At 40.9% G+C, this 21,251-nt stretch overlaps 1 protein-coding gene across 1 annotated transcript; it reads right to left on the reverse strand.

The window, feature by feature from the left end:
* Positions 1 to 453: 453 nt before the first annotated feature.
* IL17F (interleukin 17F) lies at positions 454 to 3,914 on the reverse strand. The gene is made up of 3 exons (XM_006835769.1): positions 3,849 to 3,914; positions 2,546 to 2,766; positions 454 to 688 (listed from the first exon to the last, which is right to left on the reverse strand). Exons 1-3 carry the CDS (start codon positions 3,912 to 3,914, stop codon positions 454 to 456), a joined length of 522 nt encoding a protein of 173 aa, XP_006835832.1.
* Between the last annotated feature and the right edge of the window lie 17,337 nt (positions 3,915 to 21,251).

Here is a 21,251-nt window from a genome sequence, read left to right on the forward strand (position 1 = left end):
AACATATGTGCTAAATCCATGTTTCCATCTTTACAAAACCCACCCCACCCTATACAGCCCTATCCCCACTTCTGCATTCTCATTATGTTTCCTTTTTTTCATCCACATGGAAGACAGGCACATTTTACTAACGTAGCTCCCAGCTCTGTGGGGCACTGTATCAGGGTGGCTGCATGGCTAGGAGGTGATTGTAACAGAACTTGAGTTAAAGGCTTCTTTATACTTTGCATACATTTTCTGGAGGGTGGGATATTAGAACATTTCTGGACAATGGGATGACTCTGAAGAGTCTCCAGGAAGTTTACATTTTATGATCTAATATAGAGTTTAGGGAATTCCATGAAGGTCTTAATAAAAGTATTATGAAGGACCAGGCAGGACTTGTTGCACAGTGCCTGGTAATTTCTTCAGCTGAAATGTGTGGAATTTCTTCAGCTGAAATGATGTGCATTCTCAGACTACATGGTGGACAAGGGGGGTGACACAGGTACAGCCAACAGTGATCTGTATCTTCTCCAGTCGGAAGAGGGAGCAGCTCCGGGCTTCTCTCCGGAGAACCAGTATTTCCTGGTGGATGGGAACAGAGTTCATAAAGTTGTTTGGCTTCCCATCAGCATTGATGCAGCTGAGGGACCTGCACCGGGCCTCTGAGATGGGAGAAGGGAAGCGTCCTGGGTCCTCGGTGATGCTGCAGAAGGAGCAGGCAAAAGCAGAATGGTGAGGCAAGGGAGGTGAGGAAGGACAGAGCATGAGAGCCAGCAGCAGTACCAGGTGGTTCCTTAGAGGCACTCAACAATAACACTTTTACTTTACTTTGATGTGTATTGTTGTTATTGTTATTATCATCATCATCATTATTATTTATACTTTTACCCAGAGGTTGAACATCAAATCCGTTATTGAGCGGATTCTGACTAATGGCAACTCATGTGTTACAAAGTAGAACTGATCCACAGGGTTTTCTTGGCTGTAATCTTAATGATGAATGTCATTTGCTGCTGAGGAACATTGAGCTTGGACGGCAAGAAGAACAAACTAATCTATTTTGAAAGAAATACATCCAGAAGTCTCCTTAGAAGGGAGGATGGTGAGACTTTGTCTCGCTTAGTTTGGACATGTCACCATGAGGACCAGTCCTTGGAGAAGACCACATTGTTGCTGTGGCTAAGTGCCATTGAGTTGGTTCAGACTCATAGTGACCCTGTATACGGTTTCCAAGGAGTGACTGGTGAGTTTGAACCACCGACCTTGTGGTTCATACTGACCTGGTAGTCCAGCGCATTAATCCACAGCGCCATAGTACTTGGTAAATTAGAGGGTCAGCTAAAGAGAGGAAGACCCTTCATGAGATGGATTGATACAGTGGTCTCAAACGGTTGTGAAATAGTGTAAGACCAAGCAGTGTCTCTTTCTGTTATACAGAGTCATTATGTGGAAGAACCAACTGTATGGCAACAAAAAACAACAGTCTTAATGGAAGAAGATCACCAGGGCTTTTTTCTGCAGTACCATGAGGTGGATTTGAACTGCCAACCTTAAGGTTATTAAGCACAAGTAAGTGCAAACTGGTCCACCCAGGGACCGGAGCATCATAATTAGGTCTTCCAATATGCAGTCTGGAGTCCTGGTATAGCGCTGTGGGTTACTGTGCTAGACTGCAAAGTCAGTTTGAATTGCAAGATTTGTGGTTCAAACTCACTAGCCACACCTCTGAAACCCTATACAGGGTCGCTATGGGTCAGAACCGACTTGACAGCACTTCACAACAACTACACCAAATATGCAGTCTATGGGTCTGCTGCTTGAGAAGAAAAGTCAACACCTATTGTCAGAAGGTTCTCAAAGCTCCAGAGTCTTGTGATTTCTCTCAATTTCTCCCACAATAGGACCTCTACCAGGAAGCATGAAGGCAACAAAGTCAATCCAACCAACTTACCACTATACACAATCCATGCATGTGGGAAGCAATGTAGACAACCCCAGAAGCAGTTCTAATTGTTTCTGAACTCTCATTTCATAGTTCTATCTGGAAAGTGTAGGTGGTGGCCTAAGAGCCTACACCTTAAGACAAAATCATGAGGCTGTGCAGTGAAATTTCCCACCTAGCATCATTCTTTTCAAATGGGTTAGCTTCCTCCACTCCTGCCTTCTCTCAATGGTAGTGGGTTTTATTTTGTGGAGGGAGGTTGCCCCCTCCCAGTCCTTGAAGACTGATATTAGAATCAATATTTGTAAGCTGACTCTTGCTTCCAGTGCAGGAAGTTGACCTCATTCCAACCAAGGATAGCATGAAGCTGGCAAAGGCAGAGAGTCAATGAGAACTAAGAAGTCAAAATGCTAAGGCCTTTGATCACATAGGCAGACCTACCCCAAAACGGCAAGAAAAAATGTGAACCCAGGTCAAGGTGGCTTTCCACTTTTAAAGAAGAGTGAATGTGAGTATTTCATTTCTGGTTTTCTGTATTTTCTAAATTCTCTACTTCATAATGAGATCACATACATATTTTTTTCAAAGACAGTGCAGCTCAGTCGCCTTGGTACTCACCTATAGTCCCAGGGGGAGGTGGAGCGGTTATTGATGTTTGATGAAATGGAGTTGCCCTGGTTTTTATTGAGAGAGCTAATGTCCAGGGTCACAGTGCTCTCCTCTGGAGAGGGGCAATTCTTGGATGTTTGGGAAGCAGCATCCCCTGCTTTGGGGATTTTCCAGGCTGCCACCGCTCTCAGGAGGATGAGTCCCAACATCATCATCAGCAGGGACCTGACCTGGAAAAGAAAGGAAGTTACAGTAGATTGGAGCCTCTGGCATTGCTTACTGGCAAGAGACAACTGCACCTTCCAGTTCAACTCAGCATTCCTCATCTGTTATGAATTGAATTGCGCCCACCCCTCAAAAAAAGATATGTTGAAATCCTAACTACTGGTACCTATGAAGGTGACCTTATTTAGAAATAGCATCTTTGAAGATGTTGTCGCTTCACATGAAATCAAATCAGAATAGATTAAGTTCTAATCCCATAAAGGAAGAGAGACACACACACAGAAGATGGCCCTGTATAGATATGTCTACAAACCAAGGAACATCTGGGGCTACCAAAAACTGGAAGAGACAAGAAATGATCTTCCCCTAGAGCAGACAGTGAGAACATTGCCCTGTCAACACCCTGAATTTAGGCTCCTTCCTTCAGAACTGTGAGACAATAAATGTCTGTCCTTCAAAGCCATCCACTCTGTGGCACTTTGTTATAGCAGCTCTAGAAAATTAATGTATGGTCCTAATGCATGGGATCAGGGCTTTTCTTGAATTTAAGTCTCACCCTGAAAGTAGGAACAGTCATACCTGAAGATAGCAGAACAACAATTAAGAACTCCCCTTACTACCTGGTGACAGTACCCTCTGCAGTCTCTGAAGTCCCCCACAATGAGACAGGAGGTGTTAGGGCCTGGGGCTGGGTTTGAATCTTAGTCTAACTCACTAAGCTTCCAGTGTTTCTTCTTCCAACCAATAATAATATTCATCTTATAATATTATTATTTAAAGATTAAATGGCATTTAATTATTAATGACATTTAATTATGAATTATTAAATGGCATTTAATTATTAATATAAATAATATTCATATTATAATACTATTATTAAAAGATTAAATGGCATTTAATTTTTTAATAATGTTGTTGTTGTTATGTGCTGTGGAGTCGGTTCCGACTCATAGCGACCCTGTACAGGGTTTCTGAGGCTGTAAATCTTTACGGGAGCAGAAAGCCTCATCTTTCTCCCATGGAGCAGCAGGTAGTTTCGAACTGTTGACCTTGCAGTTTGCAGCCCGATTTGTAACCACTACGCTACCAGAGCTCCTTCTTTAATAGTAGTATTAGTAAATTCCCGCAGACATTCCCTACTCACTGCCGTCATGTCAATGCTGACTGACAGTAACCCTGTAGGACAGAGTAGAACTGCCCCATAAGCTTCTAAGGCTGTGGTCGTTACAGAGGGTGAAGAATATTGAAGGGTCCACAGACTGCCAGAGGAACAAGCAGATCTGTCTGGGAAGAAAAAGTTCAGCCAGAGTGCTGCTTAGACGCGAGGATGGTGAGACTTGGTCTCCCATACTTTGGACATATTAGCAGGAGGAACTGGTCCCCAGAAAAGGACATCATGCTTGAAAAAGTGGAGAGTCAGTAAAAAAGAGGGAGATCCCAACAAGATGAACCATGAACATGACTTAGGACTGGGCAGTGTTTCACCCTGCTGTGCACAGGGTCATTATGAGTCAGAACCAACTAGACGGCACCTAACACAACAACAATATTCACAGAAGCAGAGTGCCACATCTTTCTCCATGAAGAAGCTGGTGGGTTTGAACTGTTGACCTTTTGGCTAGCAGCCCAATGCTTAACCCATTACACCTTTCCAGCCTCATAGCTCATGAATCCTGCACAAAAATCCTTTCTCCCAGTCCTTCCTCTACACAGAAGACCCTGCCCCACTTCTACTTATCAAAATCCTTTCTTTCCATCAAGGTCTCACTCAGTTCACTGGAATTCTCCCTAAAGTAATTCTATCAAAAGTATGTTTATTATCCTAAAATCTTAACGTTTTTACAGTCTAGCAGTCAAGCAGCATTTTTTTTAATTGTCTGGAAATGTAATATCTGTAATCACGTTAGATCTGCATCCATTAGATTGTGAGTTCCTGCAGAAGAACATCTTGTGAAATGGGTACTCCATAAATACTTTCTGGATGAATGAAAGAATGGGTGAGTGAATGAATGAACAAAACAATACAGTTAAATTAAACAATATAGTTAAGCTCAGTGCGGTAAGAAAAACATTATGCAAAACTAACTATTGCAAAGTTCCAATTTTCCACGCTAATTGAAAGACACAGGGGCACTAATGATGCACAACTACAGAGAATATGGAAACGATTTCTCTTTAGCTCTGGAACATATATTTTTTATTCTTACACTGAAATATCAATTTAACTAGGGCACAGAAATGTGGAAGAATGAGAGTGCTCTGCAAAGATCTAACTAAAAGACAAGCTAAAAAATCTCTCCAGCTTCCCTTTGTCACAACCGTGTTTTTCTCATTCCTGCAGACATTACCTCACCTTACAAGGAATGAACAGCTTCCATAACTAACTCTCTACAAAAGACTCCTAGTGACACAATGGTTAAGCACTGACTCATACGTCGGTTCCAACTCATAGTGACCCTGTATAGACTTTCTGAGGCTGTAAATCTTCACAGGACCAGAAAGCCTCATCTTTCTGCCACGGAACAGCTGGTAGTTTCGAACAGCTAACCTTGCAGTTCGCAGCCAGATTCGTAACCACTACGCAACCAGAACGCTCTCTCGCTCTCTCGCTCTCTCGCTCTCTCTCTCTCTCTCTCTCTCTCTCTCTCTCTCTCTCTATATATATATATATATATATATATATATATATATATATATATATACACACACATATCACATATACATATCCCTTAAAATAAAATGCTGGCTAAATTCCCATGATGAGATCCCGTAACTCTGTTACAGGCGGTCATAGGACAGACCATGTCCAATTGTCTGTGATGCCAAAAGCTCTGCATGTGAACACCGCCTGTACAGAACTCACCAAGTGAGGAGTCACATTCTGCACCCCATTATAACTGTTATGTCTTCCTTTTCTCCACCAGAATAGAAGCAAATGGAAGTCAACTCTGTTGTGTGTTTTTTTAAAGAGACCCCCAATCTAGCCTACTTCCCTAGAAATCTGCTTTTCTGAAATCCTAGTGATAACTGCATGTCACCAGGATTATGAATACTCACCACAGCTGTGTCATGAAGGACAGCCATTGTTATTGTGTTTGGTTACCTTCTTTAGCAGAAGGCTCTTTCTGCACCGTGCGTGTTTGTGCTGTCAGTGAGAGTGTCTGTTGGTTTTATAGCAATCACAGTCTCTCTTTCTATTGACCTTCTTACTTACTGTCTACGTTGTGGTTGACCCAAAGTTACTGACTAATGTAGGTTTTTGAGAGCTTTTTCCTATTCCACTTCCTGAAGGGAAATCAAAGGAGGAGTCTTTGACAGAAAAGTGACCAAATCTTCCTCTTCTTTTACCCCATTTTCCCCCTCATTGCCCTCAAAACATGCTTAACTGATTTACAAAAATGCTTAACTGACTACAGAAATGAACCAAGTTACAAATTACCATCAGCATCATTTATGTTTTTCCACAAATTGCCAACAACCCTTGTCACGCACTTTACGTTCTACTTTCCTGTATTCACCAGTCACGCAACATAGACCATGACCTTAGTGTTCAGCTATCATCTTTAGAGTAGCTTTAGTATTCAGCTAGAGCTGGAAAACCAATCTAGGGTTCTTCTGAGTCGGAACCGACTCAATGGTGCACAGTAACAGCAGCAAGCATGGATGGAAAAACAAAACCAAAAAATGGATGACATCATTGAGAGAATCAGAAACTGTATTCCCAGATATTCCACCTGAATAATAATTACTATTTATATAACATAGAAATGGCAATTATCTTAGCTATTTCTAACTGAAGTTATTTGGTTGTTTTTTTTCTTTTTTAAAACAAAATGTATTACCAAATAGGGAGCCCTGGTATGGTGCTTTAGGATAAGCACTGGGCAGCTAACCACAAGGTCAGCTATTCAAACCCACCAGCTACTCCTCAGAAACCCATACAGGGTCACTATGAATCGGAACCAACTTGAGGTCACTTAACAATAGCAGCATTAGCAAGTAGATGCTTTTAAATGCTCTGATGTGTAATTCTAAATGAACCTATGAAATTTGTCTCACTGTGGTTCAGGTCAACAAACATTTATTCAACACACGCTATAATGGGGAGTCCTGGTGTGGTGCTGTAGGATAAGATGTGGACTGCTAACTACAAGGTGGGTAGTTCAAACCCACCAGCCACTCCTCCTCAGAAACCCTATACAGGGTTACTACTAGTCAGAACAGACTCAATGGCACTTAACAGCACCACACTAGGACTCCTTAATAGTCTTTGTTATTGTTATGTGCTGCGGAGTCAGTTCCGACTCATAGTGACCCTGTACGGTGTTTCCGAGGCTGTAAATCTTTACAGGAGCAGAAGTCTCATCTTTCTCCTGCGAAACAGCTGGTAGTTTCGAACAGCTGACCTTGCGGTTCACAGCCCAATTCGTAACCACTATGCTACCAGAGCTCCTTAGGTAGAAGCAATAGATAAGGACTCAGCTACTACTGAAAGATTGACAGTTTAAATTCACCCAGAACACCTCAGAAGAAAGGTCTGGCTATCTACTTTTCAAAGACCACAGTTATTGAAATCCCAATGAATTGCAGTCCTACTCTGACACATGGGGTCACCATGAGTTTGAATGGACTCAATGAAAACTGGTTACATGTCAGGCATTGTACCATAGGAATATACACAACACAGACATCTTCAAAACAACAGTAAATTTTCTATCTCAAGAAAGACCAGATAATACTGCACATGCTCTTTGAAAGAGTCAGAGCACTTTCTAGCAAGGCAAAGTTATTTTCCTGTATAGCAACATGTCTGAACACTCCTTCATTTTCTTTAACTGAAGGCAATCAAAAGGAAGCTACTCTTGGGTTCATTTAGAAGGACCTCTGAAGTTGATCAAAATTCTTGCATGATCATGAGTCTTTCACTCACATTGCTCCTGTACCTGCCTGGGACTCTTCTCCCCTCCTGCCCTTGGAACTTTCACAAGTTTAACTTCTACAAGATGGCTTCCTTGAGTCGTGCTCTCATAGTCTCAGGACACATATTTTTCTGTCTCACACTTGTTTACACATTGTTTTAAGGGGGTTCTCTGGTATCTTTGTCGAGGTTTTCCCTCGACATAGTTGTCACGAGTGTTTGGTTCACGAGGAGGGGAGATCCAGCGGCGATAGGGATAGCGAAAGAATACACAGACAAACAGAAGAAGGGAGACAATGAGGCACCCCAAAGCCAGGGTGGATACATCACTGGTGGGCAGGCTTGGGACTACAGGCATCATGGCCTCTGCAGGCAGCAACTCACTGCCCTGCAATCTTTACTGCATGCCTTCCAACCCGTAATGTACTGCAATCGTTACTCCATGCCTTCCAACCAGTAATGCACACCTGGGGAGGCCCGGGCCTCTGATTTATTTAGGGGAGGAGTTTCACACCAAGCTGGGAGGGACTTAGGCAAGGTACAGCTAACATCAGTACTTTTCCAGACATTCAGGTAACTTTACATCATACTTCACTGGTTCGAATCCCAGGCCAGCAACTTGGATTCTCAGGCCCAATTAACATATCTATAGCCCCTGAGGTCAGTTGGGGGAAGGTGAGAGTTCTGCAGGAGACGCCCAGGTGAATGGGCTGCACCTGGAAAAGGGATTAGGGAGGATGGGTTCTTTGTCTATAGAACAAAGAACCGAGAAGTAGCTAAGATATTTTTAGTTAATCCTTTGGAAAAAGGTTTAACCTTGCAACCTTTAGTCTTGGCTTTAGGAAAATATCACATTTATCTGTGGATTTTCAAAGGCTCCACTGTATTAATTTAATATATATACCTGAATATTAAGATGAAAGCAATTTTCCATTAACTGCCAGTGGTCTCATTTGTTACACTCAGCCCTAGAGGGCCTCGAACCTCTGACTAGTCTTACACGGTCTGCAACAGTATCTTCATGATGTGGAGAGACTTTACACTCACTCTTTCCCAAATTTATACAACCTCAAATATATCATCTAAATTAAACCCATATATTTTCTCTGCAAAGATATGTTTAAGAAAAGCCCCCTGTCACCCCTTCCAGTCAAAGTTCCTAAATCTATCTTAGGGAGAATGTTGTAGGCTTCACCAGGTAGGTACCCAGTAAAGGTTGTTGTTAAGTGTTGCTGAGCCAGTTCTGGCTCATGGTGACCCTATGCACAACGTAACAAAACATTCCCCAGGTCTGCACCATCCTCACAATTGTTGTTATGCTTGAGTCCAATGTTGCTGTCAATGTACCAATCCATCTCATTTGGGGTCTTATGTTTCTTCGCTAACTTTCCATTTTACCTAGCATGATGACCTTCTCCAGGGATTGGTGCCTCCTGATAATATGTCTGAATTATGAAAGATGAAGTCTGGCTTCTAAGGAGCATTCTAGTTGTACTTTTTCCAACACAGATTTGTTTGTTCTTCTGGAAGTCCATGGTACTTTCAATATTCTTCTCCCCCATAACTCAAATGCATCAATCCTTCTATGATCTTCCTTATTCACTGTCCAACTTTCACATGCATATGAGGCAACTGAAAATATCCTGACTTGTGTCAGACACACCTTGCGTTAGTCCTCCAATGGATATCTTTGCTCTTGGACACTTTGAAGAGGTCTTGTGCAGCAGATTTGTCTAACGTAATATGTCATTTGATTTCTTGACTGCTGCTTCCATGAGTGTTGATTGTAGATCCAAGCAAAATGACAATAAATGTAGTTCCATTAAATCAAGAGCCATGTTTCCAGCTTTGTTTGCAAAACTCAAACTACCAAAGCAATGTATGCAATAGACCCTTAAACGTATATATTGAAGTGACTGGATGGAGTCATCCACTTTCCTCAGTGGTCCTCTCTTCTTTCAGAACCCTCTAAATGCATAAAAAAGTTACAGTAAATTCACCTTGGGTTCAATAATTTACTATAAAGAGACATGGTGGTTTTGTGCCATGGAGTCGGTTCCAACTCATAGTGACCCTGTACAGGTTTTACGAGGCTGTAATCTTTATGGGAGCAGAAAGCCTCATTTTTCTCCCACAGAACAGCTGCTAGTTTTGAACTGCTGACCTTGCGGTTCAAGGCCCGATTCGCAATCACTACGCTACCAGAGACATAGAACTTACTAAAAGCTGTTATACTCATTGTTGTTGTTGTTGAGTTGGTTCCAATTCATAGCGGCCCTGTACAGGAATTCCAAGGAGTGACTGGTGGGTTTGAATAGCTGACCTTACTGTTCAAACTGGCCTTGCAGTCCAGTGCTTATTCTACAGCGCCACACCAGCACCATAACTCATAGTTATGGCTTATTCGTTGAAAGGATACAGCGTAAAATCAGGTAAAGGAAGAAAGGTGTAGGTCAGAACTCCCAGTTGTTCCCTCCCAGTGAAGTCATGGACAGCAGTAACTCCTCCTAACAATGATGTGTGACAACATCTGTGGAGTATTGCTAACCAGGGAAGTACACCCGGACCTTGATGTCTAGAGTTTTTATTAGGGTTCTGTCATGTAGATATGGTTGACTTTCTGTGTGGCCCACTTCAGTCTCTAACCTGGGAGTCAAGCTGATGCCTCATGACTTAAGGCTTCCACTATACATCATACTATTAGACTATCTGGTGTGAGCCAAGGCCTACAAGCAAACAAAGAAACTCTAATCAGATAGTCCAAAAGCTTAGAGATTAGCCCCTAGTATCTCAGGACAAAGCCAGATGTCTCTGTGATCAAAGTTAAACTGAGTTTAAACAAGACAACAAGCAAAGTTGTTGTCTTGTTGTCAAGTGTTATCAAGTCACTTCTGACTAGTAGTGACCCCATATACAGTTTCTGAGTCTTTTTAAATCTTTGAGGGAACAGAAAGCTTCCTTCATCTTTCTCCTGAGGAGGAACTGGTGGACTCAACCTGTGGCTCACACCTTTGCCAACCCTGTGGTTCACACATTCAATTCAGCAACTTTTTTTTTCATGTCCTACCACATGCTTGGGGCCATATGACATGTTTGTTGGAGCTATTATTACAGATGAATACAATCTCTACCTTAGTGGACAGTAAACTCTAGTTTCAGAAAGAAATCATGCACATATAACCAATACAATAATGGCATGAGATCTTGTTAGGGTCAAAGTAGCATTTAGTTTTACAAATGCAACCTTCAGTATGTTTTATCATCATTCAAAAAATAGTTAACTGAGTCAAATTATCTTCTCATCATATAACAGTGTATGTGTTGACATAGAAATCGATGCCTACAACTGAGGTGCCATAGCAGACCACCCCTCGATATCAGTTTGTCAAACTGTGGTGGCTTGCATGTTGTTGTAATGCTGGAAGCTTTGCCATGAGTATTTTAAATACCAGCAGGGTAGATCCACGATGGACAGGTTTCAACTGAGCTTCCAGGCTAAGACAGACTATGAAGAAGGAGAGGCAAACAGCTTCTGGATATTTATCACCGAAAACTTTGTGAATACCACTGAAACCCTGGGAGCTCCAGAGTATATTGAATATTGAAAAATGACCAATAATACCAGATTATTTTCAGATATAGTGCTGGAAGATAAACCCCTCAGGTTGGAGGACATTCAAAATATAACTGGGGAATAACTGTATCCTCAAAGTAGATGTAACCGTGATGACTGAAATTGAATGAAGTTTTCAGGATGTTTTCAGCACAACTCGAAATGAAGAGAAACAGCTACAAACATCCATTAATAATCAGAACATGAAATGCACAAAGTATTCATCTAGGAAAGTAAAGAGTTGTCAAAGATGTATGGACTCCCCTTCCAAGACTGAGACTCAAGGAAAATACACAAGCAGGTATGTGGTCTTGCTGTTGAACATGTTGGTCTACTGATAAGGGGAAGTCAGGAAACACAGCAACGAAGTTGTGAGCTAAGTCCGACCCTGTTCAGCAGACTCCTGTCCACCTTGATTGAGACCTGGTTGGCCAGCAGTATGATGAGACCTGGGGACTCCTGGACTCAGGGGCAGGGACATGGCCACAGAGGACTAGAGTGGAGAGTGAAGCATCCAGCTATTATGAAGTGAGGGGAGAAGCACAAGAATATTCATACTTGCAGATAGCACCCATTTGACCTGGCTTCAATGGCTGGATGATCAGAACCCTACTACAGGAAGAAAGAAGAAGAAAAAAAGAGTAATCCACTACAATTTTATGAACTTGACCTATACTTGTGGATGTAGCTCATAAGAGGGAACAAATCTTTACAGTGAGGATCATTCCCACCCCCTCTGTACACAGGGTTGACAGGGATGGGGAACTTAAACATTGGCTACCCAAAATGGGGCGGTGGGGGCTACAAAGGCACGAATTTACTGGCTTACAATCTTTAAAGAGGGAGCCTAGTTTCAGAGGGTACAGGGGAAGGTAGAATCTCCACTGGGTGGTTTCTAACCTGTCTGGACAGTATTGGTGGCAGGAGATGGAGATAAGACTCTTGTGGTTCAATAGTGAATAATTGCTATCAGGACTGATTGTGAGTGCTGCAAATGTAAAGGTAGACATTTTGTAACAAAAGGAGGGGAGTGGTTGATCTTGCAGGCCAGGAGCAGAGGACCCTGGGACCATCAAGGAAGGGAGAAGAGCAGAGTGCGGGACACCAGAGATGGAGGCAGAGATGATGACGTGGAGAGATGGAGTGGCTGGGGACTCTAGACTCAGGAAGGGAGAGGAGCTGTGTGCTGACAGTCAGGGGGCGGGCTTGCAGGGTGTAACCTTTGGTTGCTTAAATGGTTGTATATTCCTGAGTGTGCCAGTGTACATAGGAAAAAAAAAAAAAAAACTGAAGGAATAGACACAATTGTTGTTGAATGATGATGCATGGAGGGAATTGTAATCATTGCAATGAAACGAAATACAATAGTATGAATGTAAAGCTGATGTTCTCCCATGTAATCTATCACCCAATTCACAATAACTTAAAAAACAAAAAAAGATAGTAATGTATTTTCCACAAACTTTTTGAAGTCCCCATGTATTATAAAATTTTATGTTCTGTAAAACACCATCTTGTATTATTTATTCCTCACAAACATAAGTGCCTCAAAATTGGGGGGGAAAAAAATGTATGGAACACTTAAAACTCAGTATCTGAGGCACTAGTGAGATTAAATGGACTGGCATTGGCCACTCCAAATCTAACAATCACATGATTTACTATGCTGGGAATGTCAAATTGAAGAGGAATAGGGTTGAATTTATCATCAAAAAGAACATTTCGAGATCTATTTTGAAGGACAGTGCTTTCTGTGATAGGATAGTATCCATATGCCTACAAGATCCCTATTATTCGAATGTACTCACCAACCACTAAAGCTAGTGATGATGAAATTGAAGAAGTCTAACAACTTCCTCAGTCTGAAATTGATCAAACATGCAATCAAAATGTGTTGGTAATTACTGTTGATTGTTGGAAACAAGCAGGAAGTATCAGTTGTTGGAAATATGGCATTGGTGATAGAAAAAATGCTGGAGAATGCATGATAGAATTTTGCAAGACCAGTGACTTCTTCATTACAAATACCTTTTTGAACAACATAAAAGATGACTGTACACATGAAACTCACCAGATGGAATACACAGAAATCAAATTGTCTACATCTGTTGGAAGAGATGGTGGAAAAGTTACATATCATCAGCCAAAACCAGGCCAGGAAAAAAACTGTGGAGTAGACCATCAATTGCTCATATCCAAGTTCAGGCTGAAGCTGAAGAAAATTAAAACAAGTCCATGAGAATCAAAATCTAACCATGAACATATCCCACTTAAATTTAGAGATCATCTCATGAAAAGATTTGATTCATTAGACACTAATGACCGAAGACCAGAAGAGTTGTAGGATGACATCAAGAATATCATACAGGAAGAAAGCGAAAGGCCATTAAGAAAACAAAAAAGAAAGAATGGGCCAAATGAATGTCAGAAAAGACTCTGAAACATGATATCCAGCATAAAGATGCTAAAGCAACAGGAAGAAATGATGAAGCAAAAGAACTGACCAGAGGATTTCAAATGGCAGCTCAAGAAGACAAAGTATTATAATGCAATATGTAAAAACCTGGAGTTAGAAAACCAAAAGGGAAGAACACGCTCAGCATTTCTCAAGCTGAAAGAACTGAAGAAAAAAAAATCAAGTCTCAACTTGCAATACTGAAAGATTCTATGGGGAAAATATTGAATGATGAAGAAACATCAAAAGAAAATGAAAGGCATACACAGTCATTGTACTAAAAAAGATGTTCAATCATTTCAAGAGATAGGATATGATCCAAAGCCAATGGTACTGAAGGATGAAGATGAAGGTGCTCAGAAAATATTGGCAAAGAACAAGACTTCAGGAATTGTTGTTATTAAGAGCCATCGAGTTGGTTCCGACTCATAGAGACCCTATATAGGGTTTCTGAGAAGTATCTGGTGGGCTTGAACTGCTGACCTTGTGGTTCATAATCCAGTGCTGTCCTACAGTGCCACACCAGAAGTTCCAGGAATTGAAGGAATACAAATTGAAATATTTCAACAAAATGATGCAGTACTAGAGGCATTCACTCATCTATGCCAAGAAATTTGGAAGACAGCTACCTGGATGACTGATGGAAAGAGATCCATTTTTGTGCCCATCCCAAAGAGAGGTGACCCGGCAGAATGCAGAAACCATCAGACAATATCATTAATATCATATGCAAGTAAATTTTGCTAAATATAATTCAAAAATGGCTGCAACAGTACATTCACAGGGAACTGCCAGAGGTTCAAGCTGGAGTCAAAGGAGAATGTGGAATGAGGTATATCATCTCTGACTCAGATGGATCTTGGCTGAAAGCAGAGAATACCAGAAAGATATTTTGCTGCTGCTGCTGCTGTTGTTGTTGTTGTTTTTATGTGCCATTGTTACGACCCATAGCAACCAAGGTACGGCAGAACAAAACACCGCCCAGTCTTGCGCCATCCTCACCATTGCTGTTACGTTTGAGCTCATTGCTGCTGTCTCTGTGCCAATCCATTCCATTGGGGGAACCCCTGTTTTTTACTGACCCTCCATTTTATCAAGCATAATGTCCTTCTCCAGGAACTGGTTCCTCCTGTTATTATATCCAAAGTATTAGAGCTGAAGTCTGGTCATCTTGGCTTCTAAGGAACATTCTGTTTGTACTTCTTTCAACACATATTTGTTTGTTCTTCTGGCAGTCCATAGTACCTTTAATATTTTTCTCCAACACCATAAATCAAATGCTTCAGTTCTTCTACTTCTTTATTCATCAGTTCTTCCTTACTCATTATCCAACTTTCATGTGCATATGAGGCTGTTAAAAATACTATGGCTTTGGTCACACACACCTTTGTCCTCAAACTGACATCTTAGCTCCTGAACATTTTAAAAAGGTCTCGTGCAGTAGATTAATTTCTTGACTGCTACTCCATGAGTACTGATGGTGGATCCAAACAAAATGAAGTCTCTGACAACTTCATCTTTTCTTCATTTACTATGACATTATTTATTAGTCCAGTTGTGAGGATTTTTTTTTTTTTTTTTTTTTACATTGAGATACAACCCATACCAAAGGCTGTGGCCTTTGATATTCATCAGTATTTTAAGTTCTCCCACTTTCAGCAAGCAAGTTGTGTCATCTGCATATCGCAGGTTGTTAAGGAGTTTTCCTCCAATCCTGATGCCATGTTCATCTTCATATAATGCAGCTTCTAGAATTATTTTGTAGGCACATAGACTGAATAAGTATGATGAAATAATACAACCCTGGCATATACTTTTCCTTATTTTCAATCATTGAGTGTCCTCTTATTCTGGTTGAACGACTATCTCTTCATCTATGTACAGGTTTCTCATGAACACAATTAAATGTTCTGTAATACTCATTCTCCACAAGAAAGATGTTTACCTGTGCTTTATTGACTACACAAAGTCTTTCAACTATGTGGATCATGATAACATTGCAAAGAATGAGTTTAAAGTTATTATTGCCTACAATAACTTGAAAGGTGGATATTGACCTAATTTGTAGCTCTAAAAGAAGAGAACAGAAAATAGTATGGTCATTATATGTGCTATTGTTTGCATTTGGTGAGGTAATATTAGAAAATGATGAGTTCAGCAAAGGATTGGCAAGTTTGCAAACAAAACTGAAAAGGAACACGAGAGCGTAGAAATTCAGTGCCCTGTAGAGTTCATAAAAACAGCTATTTCTATCTCTCCAAGTAGCTTAGTGAATTCTGAGCTGGGCTGCTAACCTCAAGGTCAGTAGTTCGAATCTACCAGTCACTCCACAGGAGAAAGATGAGACTGTCTGTTCTCGTAAAGATTTACAGCCACGGAAACTCTATTCGGGGTTGCTATGAGTCGGAGCAGACTTGATGACACGCAACCACCAAAGTAAAAGCTAACATAGAAAAAGGTCTTGAGCGGGGAAATGCCCAGTAGATCCTTTCCACCAAGTAAATTTACTTAGGGCAAGAATCAGACTGAAATATCTGGTAAATAATTTTAATAGAATTAAAGGACTTAGAATTAAGAGACTAAGAGTATCAAATCAAAAAAAAAAAAAAAAAATTTAAACTCATTACTGTCTAGTCAATTCTGACTCATAGCAGCAGTCTAGGGCAGAATAGAACTATCCAATAAGGTGTCTGAGGCTAGTCTTACAGAAGCAGGTGGCCACATCTTTCTCCCTCAGAGAAACTGGTGAAATGGTGCTTGTGGTCTCATTCCAGATTCTGAATCACTTCCAGAATTTTTTTTAATTGACTCCAAAATTTGAATTTCTGAATTAACTCCAAAATTGGTGGAGGTGTTTGCCCCAGCATTACCTTATCATCAACAGCATCATTTACTTAACACTCACTGTGAACCCGTCATTGCTCTGGATACTTCACATGAGTAAAAGCAGGGGAGAAAAGTGGTCGAAAATGACCACAACTGTTTCTGCCACCCAGAAGAGCTATGGTCTTTATGTCAATACAGATGCTACTTCTGTTTAAGAGTTATTTTACATTGATGGGCATTTCTGGGAGTACAAAAGTAGAATCTAATCCATTAATATAACAGAAATTTGAGTTACCCCAGGAAAGAAAAATAGGGAGAACAAAAGTCAATCAGAAACTTTCAGGATCACTATGAATCGGAACTAACTCAGTGGCACTAACAACATAACAATAACGAGGAGTAATCTTAATAGATTTTCTCAAAGGACACCAGTGATCATGGGGTTTATTATGAAGAAGTTTTCAGAAAATCAAAAACTGCATTAGTGAGAAAAAGACGAAGAAACTTACACCATGAAATTTTTTCTATCATGACAATGTTGTTGTTGTTGTTGTTAAGTGCCATCGAGTCGGTTCCGACCCATAGCGACCCTGTACAGGGTTTCCGAGGGTGTAAATCTTTACGGGAGTAGAAAGCCTCATCTTTCTCCCGCGGAGCGGCTGGTAGTTTCGAACCGCTGACCTTAAGGTTCGCAGCCCGATTCGTAACCACTACGCTACCAGAGCTCCAATGCACCTGCTCATTCTCTGAGGCAAAGGCTATCCTATGAGGAGTTCATTGAGAAACTTTATCCCACCACCCTACAGCTCTCATCTTGCTTCTTCACACTTCTTTTTGTTCCTAAATCTCAAAGAACACTTAAAAGGAACATGATTTGAGTCCTTTGAGGATGTCAAAACTGACATTTTGACCTGGTGTAAATTGAAGAATGAAGAATTCTTCAGGGAAGAATTGGATCACATTGGTCAAGTGGTGAGTGGAAGAGGGGGAAAGGCAGCAATGAAGAAATGAGCTGAGTTCAACCACAGTCCATAGACTCCTGTTGACCTGGAGATGAGAGAGAGAAAAGGAAGGGCTGGTTGCTCCAAAGTGTGGTGAGACCTAGGGACACCTGAGCCCATGGACAAGGACATAGTCACAGAGGGCTAGAGCTGAGAGTGAAGCATCCAGCTGATATGTAGTGAGAGGAGATGCACAAGAACACCCAAACTTGCTAATAGTACCTATTTGACCTAGCCTCGATGGCTTGATAATCAGACACAACTAGTGGAAGATTTTTTTTTTTTTTTTTTAATGTTGCTAAAAGGAAACTAGGGTAAATTGCTACAATTTGATGAACTTGACCTATACTCATGGAGGTAGTAGCCATAAATACCAACAGAGAGGGAAGGAGTCTTCACATCAAGTATCATAGGCACTGGCAACTTAGATACTGGATACCTAAAATGAGGGGGCAATAAAGGCACAAAGAGACTGGCTTACGAGGTTTCAAGAGGGAGTTTGGTTTAAGAGTGGGGGTGGAGAGTGGGGGGTAAGAAAGAGTCCCCACTGAACAGTTTTCATCTTGTCCAGGTGTGTCTGGTTAAAAGCGATGGGGATAAGATTCTTATGATTCAATAGTGAGTAATTGTTATCATGACTAATTGTGACTGCTACAATTGTAAAGGTAGAAGTTTTATAACAAAAATGGGGTAGTAATTAATCTTGCAGTTCAGAAACAGAGAACCCTAGGACCATCAAGGAAGAAGAGCACAAGCAGAATGTGACCTTATTCAGAGAAGCAGTGACACCAGTTGTTGTTGTTGTTAAGTGCCGTTGAGTCGATTCCGACCCATAGCGACCCTGTACAGGGTTTCCAAGGGTGTAAATCCTTACAGGAGTAGAAAGCCTTATCTTTCTCCCGCGGAGCGGCTGGTAGTTTCGAACTGCTAACCTTAAGGTTCGCAGCCCGATTCGTAACCACTACGCTACCAGAGCTCCTAGTGACACCAGAGATGGAGGTAAAGATGGGGACATGGAGAGACAGAGCAGCTGAGGACTCTAGATTAATGGAAAGAGCTGGTGGCTAGGAGGCAGACTTGCAGAATGTGCCCTTTGGTGGTGTAAATTATTACATATGCCTGAGTGTTTAAAAAAAAAAAAAGAGGTAAAGTGAATAGAGAGAAATACTATTATCTAATGGTATATGGAGGGGATTATAATCTTTGTAATGAAACAAGGTGTATGATTTGTTGAATGTAAAACTGATGATCTGCCCTGTAAACGTTCACTCAATTCACAATAAAAACCTAAAGAAAAAAAAAAGAATTGGAGATGTGGAATGCCTTCAAAAGTATATACACCTAGATGAAAGACATATCAAGAAATAGTAGTTTCATTTTGATAATTTTATCCAATGAAGGTTTCTATGATTTTATAACAATGCTTTTTTACTTACTATCATGTATTCTACAGAAATAAGAGCCATGGTATGAATAGATAGATACAAGCCCACCCATGTTCATGGCAAAACTATTACAATAGCAAAAACATGGAAATAACATGGATAAGCTAACTTTGGTACATACACACAATGGAATACTATGCAATGTTAATGAATAATGATGAATCTGTGAAACACCTCACAACATGGATAAATCTAGAGGACATTGTCAGTTCCAACTCATAGCAACCCTGCATAGGATTTCCAAGGAGCAGCTAGTGGATTTGAACCACCAACCTTTCAGTTAGTAGTCCAGTGTTTATCCTACAGCTCCACACCAAGACACAATGGAAGACATTATGCTATGTAAAATTTATGTTGTTGTTAAGTACTGTTGAGTCAGTTCCAAGTCTTAGCAACCCTATATAGGGTTACTGAGGAGTGGCTGGTAGGTTTGAACTGCCAACCTTGTGGTTAGCAGTTTAATGCTTATCCTACGGGGCCAAAACAGGACTCAGTGAAATGAGTCAATTACAAAAGGACAACTATCATATGAGATCATTATTATAAAATGTCAAGAAAAGGTTTTCACACTAAAAATAACATTTTTTGCTGGTTGCCAGGAGTAGGAGAGGGAGAGAGAGCAAGTTATTAACTAAAGGGTAGACACATATTAACTTGGATAAATGGGAAGGTGTGGCGCTGTAGCATAAGCACTAGACTGCTAACCGCAAAGTCAGTAGTTCAATCCCGCCAGTCACTCTTCAGAAACCCTATACAGGATCTCTGTGAATCAGAATCAACTCCATGGCACTTAGCAACAACAACAATATACAATAAAGGGAAATCAACACAAAATGATCAAGGCAAAGGAAGACACTGGGAAGAGAAAAAGAATTAAAGACAACAGAGGCTAATACTATCATACACACAATCCTGAAATACCAATAATCTGTGGATATGTAGACAGACACAGACACTGGACAGATGTGGAAAGGAGACTGGGGCTATAACCACGAATATATATAGACTTGGCAGAGGATATTTCTGCATATACATTTACCTATTCCTCAAATATATCCATGAAGACAGTAGAGGACATAGGGGCCAAAGTTATGAAAACTTCTTATCCATAACCCAAAGCCTTGAGGGAATGAGTCGCTGGGCCTGAGGCTTAGGCCCATGGTTTCAGGAGTCATCAAGGTCAATTGGTACAGCCTAGTTCACAAAGACAATGTTCTACATCATATTTTGGTGAGTAGTAACAGCATCTCAAAAGGAGCTCTGGTAGCATAGTGGCTACGAATCGGGCTGTGAACCTTAATTAAGGTCAGCAGTTTGAAACTACCAGCCGATCTGTGGGAGAAAGATGAGGTTTTCTGCTCCCGTAAAGATTTACAACCTCAGAAACCCTGTACAGGGTCGCTATGGGTCAGAACCGACTCGACGGCACTTAACAACAACAACAGCATCTCAAAAGCTTGAGAGCAGCTATCTAAGGTGTAATTATTGGTCTCTCCCCTTGCAGTGAAGAAAATCAAAGAGACATGGAAACAATTTGTCCAAAGGACTAGTGGGCCATGTGAATGACCCTGAGACCAGAAGAACTAGACAGTACCCAACTAGCACTACCAACTGCTCTGAAAGGGACCACATTGAAAGGTCCTGGAGAGAAATATAGAACAAAGTTCAAAATCATAAAAAAGATCAGGTTTACTATTCAGATCGAGGCTGGTGGAATCCTCAGGACTATAGCCGTTAATCTTCTTCAGATCTGAAACAGCTCACATCAGGGCTCAATTTTCAGTCAGACAAACCTGTAAGAATAGTAACACTTGGGAGGTATGCACTCCTTAGAACAGTCAACCATTTGAGCAGTATTCACTCAAGGGCAAAGTTCAAAAGGTGGAAAATAAGGTTAGGAAATAAGGAGGAATGGAGACATGGAGACTAAGCACACAGGGAGGATGCGTGGTGAGTGATGTTACATTGTGGGGCTGCAATCAGTGATATGTATGATATATAAAAAGTATATGAACTGTTAAATGGAAAATTAATTTGATCTATAATCTTTCCTCCAACTCACAAAAAATAAGTTGTGTCCTCAGACTACCAGCATCTAGCTTGATAACACCTAAGAAATTTGTCCAAAATGTAGAATCTTAGGCAGCCTCAAACCCATTGGATCAGGCTCTGAATTTTAATAAGATCCCCAAGTGATTCATATCACATTAAAGTTTGAGGTATGTTGCTTTT

The sequence above is a fragment of the Chrysochloris asiatica genome, unplaced genomic scaffold, assembly GCF_000296735.1.
Source record: "Chrysochloris asiatica unplaced genomic scaffold, ChrAsi1.0 scaffold00019, whole genome shotgun sequence".
In the NCBI taxonomy this organism is placed as follows: domain Eukaryota; kingdom Metazoa; phylum Chordata; class Mammalia; order Afrosoricida; family Chrysochloridae; genus Chrysochloris; species Chrysochloris asiatica.

Bases quoted from the DNA above. Each gene is read 5' to 3' on its own strand.
- IL17F (XM_006835769.1), bottom strand. From the start codon at position 3,914: ATGACGGCAGTGAGTAGGGAATGTCTGCGGGAATTTACTAATACTACT. The intron at 2,767-3,848 runs GTAGCGTAGTGG...TTTCTTTTCCAG, and splicing joins CTATTAAAGAAGGAGCTCTG to GTCAGGTCCCTGCTGATGAT. The intron at 689-2,545 runs GTGAGTACCAAG...CTCCTTCTGCAG, and splicing joins ACCTCCCCCTGGGACTATAG to CATCACCGAGGACCCAGGAC.